This window comes from Aegilops tauschii, chromosome 4, assembly GCF_002575655.3.
Source record: "Aegilops tauschii subsp. strangulata cultivar AL8/78 chromosome 4, Aet v6.0, whole genome shotgun sequence".
NCBI classification, from domain to species: Eukaryota; Viridiplantae; Streptophyta; class Magnoliopsida; order Poales; family Poaceae; genus Aegilops; species Aegilops tauschii.
In genome coordinates this window covers 426,788,346-426,794,175 of record NC_053038.3, presented here as the reverse complement: position 1 = coordinate 426,794,175, position 5,830 = coordinate 426,788,346, and the positions used below count along the sequence as shown (strand labels likewise).

Genomic DNA, 5,830 nt, shown 5'->3' with positions numbered 1-5,830 from the left:
TAAAAACAAAGTCCATCACTAATCCACGAAAATAAAGCCGGATTACAAGAAAGGCGTGCGGCAACAGAATACATGGGACCTTCCCTAGAGAAACACAAACTGCTGAGAAATACTCGGCCAACACACAAAATGCACGAATCTTGGTGCACATGGACCTCGGGCCATGGACACAACAAGACATAGTTAAATCTCAGTCGACCTGAGATTTAGCAAACCGTTGTTTTATGAATCCAATTTTAGTGATCGTGTCATGTACTACGAAAAACTGCTATCCATATCATCAAGAGTTCAGACTAAAGCAACATCAAAATGATTTATCCAGAAACGAGGCAAAACAGCTAGCGTACAAATAAGAGCAAATAATACAGTCTTCTTCCTGACCAATCATCATCCTAGATACTAAAATATGATGCTTTGACAGACACAATGCGGATTAACTTAGCTATTCATCGATGTTAAACTTAATCAGACATAGTTTCACACATTATCCTCATCCCCATCAGGAGCTCCCATGGCGTCTTGCTCCTGTTCACCAACCGCGGATGACATCATGGATAGCTGCTGCTGCTGCTTCTTGTGAGGATATGACTCTAGCTGGGTTCCTGGCCTCTTTGGGCATTCCTTTTCACCTGCGCCAGCATATATATATGTTGCCAATCTATCAATCAAGTCCAACAGAATTACAACAACAACAAAAAAAGCATATTCTTTATTATCTTGTACTGGCACGAGTCGATCACAATAGATGCTTCATGTTCTCATCGCATGTTTGCATCGCAGCGGCGGGCAATGGTAGAACTACATCTAGCACATAAGAATTATACCTAGCAGCAAGTATAATAGTAGCCTATAAGCCCATTCACATGGTGCAGCATTTGCTCCCAAAAAAAAAGGTGGAGCATTGGGACTGACCTAATTATCTTGGTTTGTGCATTGCAGGTGTACTCCCTCCGTCCGGAATTACTTGACGCTCAAACGGATGTATCTAGCACTAAAATACATCTAGATACATCAGTTTATGCAACAAGTAATTCCGGACCAAAGAAGTAGTTAATTAGTTGCACAACACAAAATTAAGAGCATTTGGCAGGCTATATTAATTAATTACGCTGGTTACCTGAAGCTGCAGCTGTCATATTGAGATGGCTGGAGATGGTGCTGTAGAATAGTGTTGTGCATCTTCCGACCTGAAGAAGATTGACTCCTTTCAGCTTCTTCATCTCCATGTCGACAGCAATCGACCAAACTTCACTGTCCGCCATATGGTGTTTGGCCAACAAACAGATGATGTTGTTTTCGTGTAAGCTCAACATGGGCATATCCACTAAGAGGTTAGCAAGTTTCGTCTCGGCCAATTCCGAAACCTCAGGCAGCAGCCCGTCAGTGCTGACACCATCGGCCACCAAGAGTTCATGATCATAGAGCACGAAGCCCTGCTGCCAGCCCTTCTCCTGTTGGCGCCAAGGACTCGTAGCCGTAGTGGTCGTAGTCCAGGTGGAAGCGCGCCAACCCGGAGAGAAGGAGGGACAAACCACCTCAACGAACCTGATGCGAATTGTGTCGCTGGACATGTCGAAGGCGATGTCTCGAGGAGGTTGCAACCGGTAGTTCATGTCTGGCCGGCAGAGCTCTGCAGATGGCAGACGTAGATAGCACAGCTCAGCGTGTTCACCACTGTCAAGGACGTTGCAGAAGAGGATGCCATTCCACAAGTCGACGAACGCCATGACACCGCCATCACCGACGCGATCGCCTTGTCCGGCATGTAGTCGCCAAGGTCAGTGGCTCCATCTGCCAGTGACAAGACTGGTTTCTTGATGGTCCAGGCTCGCGTCTCGGAGCTGAAGATGTAGAGCAGGAACTCTCCATTCTCCTGAATGGCTAGTGCAGCGACGTGGTAGCCTCCGCCATGAGAAACGAGGCCCACCGCACAGCATTCGTTGACCAAGCGCATGCTGTTGGGTTGCTGGATCTGATAGAGCTCCGGACGGCCATCACCGCCGTGATCTCGGTCGGTATGGTAGATGTAGTATTCGGAGAACGGCCATTTCTTGAAGCGTACGGCCATGGAGAGAAGGACGAAGCCGCCGTGGGTGGAGAGGACGAGAGGCTCCTCGGTGAAGCGGGTGCCGGTGGCCCAGGCAAGCACGTAGGAGACGCGAGGCGGGCGGGCGACGAACAAGGTGATCTGGATGACCATGGGGCGCTGTTCGTCGTCCGGGTCGGTGGTGCTGTAGGTGGCCGTGGTGTCGTTTATCCTCTCGCCGAAGAAAGGCTTGCTGTCAAGAATGCAGCTCTGGGGGAGGTCGGCGGCGGCGCCGACGTCGACGTCCGGCGGAACCAGCGAACCTAACGAAATCCCCGCCATAGGAGCATGGTATGGATCCATCCTAGCTAGCTTTGTCTGGATTGGAACGGATTGGATTTTCTCGGATGGATCTTGACGACGCCGGCCAGATCAATTGGAGATGGATGAGGAACAAGATGTGGATTTGTGGGTGGAGTTGGAAAGGGGAACAATGGGCGGCGGCGGGTCACGACCCTTGTTATGCAATCTCAGGCTCGGCTGGGCCGCTCTCGTCTGCCGCACAAATAATGTCTTTCTATATGGGCCTTTTCTCTGGTGTGTGTGGTCTTTGGGCTGGCCGGTCTCATCTACTAGTGTTTCTCAAAAATAAAAAAATCACGCACGTGCGTTGCTGCGCGGGACCGAGAGCTCGCGCGCCACGCGCTGAGAACGCAGCGGGCACACACACCCCTTCGCGCCCTTCTGGGCCGGCCCATGTGCGGCCGGCACGCCACCTATTTGTTTTTCGTCTTTTCCTTTGCATTTTTTTTCTTTTTTTCAATAATTCAGGATATCAAACAGCATCTAAATTACAGTAAAAGTTGCTAATTTGAAAAACCACAATCATGATTTCGAAAAACAATCATTATTTCCAAAAAATGCTCGGGAATTCAAAAAAAATTCATGAATTTCTAAAAAAAATGTTCAAAATTTTAAAAAATGTTCAAGAATTTTAGAAAACGTTCATGATTTCAAAAAAAATTCACGCATTCGCGAAAATGTTCACGAATTTGCAAAAAAAAAGTTCGTGATTACAAAAAATGTTCACAAATTTTAAAAAATGTTCATAATTTCAAAAAAAGTTCATGCATTCATGAAATGTTCACGAATTTGCAAAAAATCTTCATGATTACAAAAAATTGTCTTGAATTTAAGATAATGTGCATGGCTCAAAAAAATGTTCGTGAATTTGAAAAAATGTTCACGTATTAGTAAAAAATGTTCATGATTCCAAAGGAATGAACTTTTTTTTGAATTTGATGAACATATTTTGAACATCGATGAACAAATTTGGCATTTGATGAACATTTTTTTAATTTGAAGAACAAAATTTGTGTTAGAGAAAATTATGAACAAAATTTGCATTCGATGAACATTATTTCGAAAAAATGATGAACAAATTTTTAATTCAATGAACAAATTTTGAATGTGATGAATGTTTTTTAATCCGGCGAACAAAAAATTCAATGAACAAAAAGAAACCGATGAACATTTTTTAAGTTTGATGAACAACTTTCGAATTTTTATGAACATTTTTTAAATCTGAAGAACAAAAAATTGAATTGGATGAACATTTTTGGATTGTTGAACATTCTTTTGCGTGGTCGAACATTTTTTGAATTCGATGAACAAAAAAAGTTGATAACGAATTTGAAATAAAAAATGCCAAAAATAGTCAAAAAGTGAAGAAGAAGAAAATAGAAAAAAGGGAAAGAAAAAACGAAAAATAAAAATAAAAAACGAAAGAAAAAACATGAAAAGAACAGGAAAATGGAAAAAAAACCAGTATAGGAAACATAAAAACAAAAAAAGGTTCTGGGAAGGTTCTAGAACCTTCCCAAAACTGGCAGAACCAGAGAAAAGGGAAGCGAACTGGGCCGGCCCGATAAGGGAAGGAAAGACGCAGGGGCTACGCGCTACGGTGTTACGCGGCGACCTATGCGCCATATAGAAACCCCCCGCGGGACCACCTATGTGACGCTCTCTGCTTCAAGTTGCTGAGGTTTCGCAAAGGCGTGCCTTCAATTGGGCCGGCCCATGAAGATAGTGATGCACACTGTAGCTCAAAAAGATATGTTGCGCTGCGGGGGATTGGAACAAAGGATCGACTAATGTCAACTACACGTTCATGCCAGCTGAGCTAGGAAACATATCTGACCATGTTGGCGAAATCATTAGTTAAGGAGTACTCCTTGCGGAGATCATTCCAACTTCCCTAGGTTGCGACAAGTGGCGCGCTGCATGTGCGCCACTTGTCGCAACCTCGGAGTTTTCCCTTTTTTCGTAGATCCGTTTATTCAAAGCGTTTTATCTCTTAAACTATGCGTCCATATCTCGAACCGCTTTCGCCATTAGATTCCTCGCGTCGAGATCTTCAAAACTAGGTCCCATGTTGATAGGTTTTGACGAACTCTTTTTTCATGAAAAAAACCGAACGAAAAAACCGAACAGGGAGCACGGGTTTTTTCCCTTTCCGAAAGAGGCACGCCCGTGCCTCTCGCAGAAACAAAACCGTGCCTCTTGCAAAAGAAAAAAAAAATAGAAAACACGTTTTTTTCCATTTCCGAGGAAGCACGGCTGTGACTCTCGCGAAAGCACAACCGTGCCTCTCGCGGAAGCAAAACCGTGCCTCTCGCGAAATAAAAAAAACGAATATGTGTTTTTTTTTCGTGTCCAAGAGGCACGGCCGTGACTCTCGCGAAAGCACAACCGTGCCTCTCGCGGAAGCAAAACCGTGCCTCTCGCGAAATAAAAAAAACGAATATGTGTTTTTTTTTCGTGTCCAAGAGGCACGGCCGTGACTCTCGCGAAAGCACAACCGTGCCTCTCGCGGAAGCAAAACCGTGCCTCTCGCGAAAGGAAAACAAACAGAAAACGCGTTTTTTTTTCGTTTCCAAGAGGCACGCCCGTGCCTCCCACGAAACCACAACCGTGCCTCTCACGAAAAGAATGCATTTTTTTGCGCAATTTTTTTTCGAAAATTCTTTTTTTGGTCGAAAAGCTAGGGAAGACCGGTGAAAAACCAAAACGTCAAAAAACCCCGGGAAAAACCGTTTAAAAAGCCAAAAACGCGTGCGAAAAAAAATCCGGCGGGAGCGCCTAGAGCGCGATACCTGACGAATGACTGAGAGTGCGTCAAGTGGCGCTGATCATTGCGAGGCTCCTGAAGGAGCGCTCGTTAATTAGTTGCTCCCCATGTTGGAGCATCAAACTTAAAGAAACAAACAGGCTGCGCAGATCCGAATTAGTTTAGGAACATCGGAACCAAAATTTTTCGAAAAACGGAATGTTCGAGAAACGCCAACACTTTCCAAAATTGTGAAAAATATTTTGGAAAACTATAACATTTTTTATAAAAGGAACATTTTTTGAAAATCATGAACATTTTTTTTAAAAAACAAGATTCCAAATTCCAAAACAAAATTGGGAAACGCGAACATATTTGAAAATTCCTGAGAAAATTTGAAAACACGATTTTTAAGAAACTTGCGTTTTTCAAAACTTCTGAAAAAAATAAAACGTGAACAATTTTTAAGTTTGTGAACAATTTTTTACAACATGAACATTTTTTTAACATTGTCAGAAATTTGAAAAGAAATATTCAAATATTTTTTGTAAAACAAGAATATTTTCTGAAATTTCAGAACATTTTTTTAGAACTGCAAACAATCTTTTAAAACAGGAACATTTTTTGAAAAATGGGAAACGCAAACATATTTGAAAATTCCTGAACAAAATTTGAAAACACGATTTTTTGGAAAC

General features: G+C 43.1%; 1 protein-coding gene across 2 annotated transcripts; it reads right to left on the bottom strand.

Annotated features, from left to right (window-relative positions):
- Positions 1–251: 251 nt before the first annotated feature.
- LOC109771396 (uncharacterized) lies at positions 252–2,560 on the bottom strand. 2 transcript variants are annotated; one of them, XM_045227927.2, is made up of 3 exons: positions 1,118–2,560; positions 913–991; positions 252–629 (listed from the first exon to the last, which is right to left on the bottom strand). In XM_045227927.2, the coding sequence occupies exon 1, from the start codon at positions 2,387–2,389 to the stop codon at positions 1,610–1,612; it is 780 nt and encodes a 259-aa protein (XP_045083862.1). In that variant the 5' UTR covers positions 2,390–2,560; the 3' UTR covers positions 252–629; positions 913–991; positions 1,118–1,609. The 2 variants fall into 2 exon arrangements, with proteins under 2 accessions (XP_045083862.1, XP_020185673.1); XM_020330084.4 differs by lacking the exon at positions 913–991 and having other exon boundaries at positions 1,118–2,553.
- Between the last annotated feature and the right edge of the window lie 3,270 nt (positions 2,561–5,830).

Excerpts from the sequence above, each read along its gene's own strand:
- LOC109771396 (XM_045227927.2), bottom strand. The coding sequence starts at position 2,389 with ATGGATCCATACCATGCTCCTATGGCGGGGATTTCGTTAGGTTCGCTG.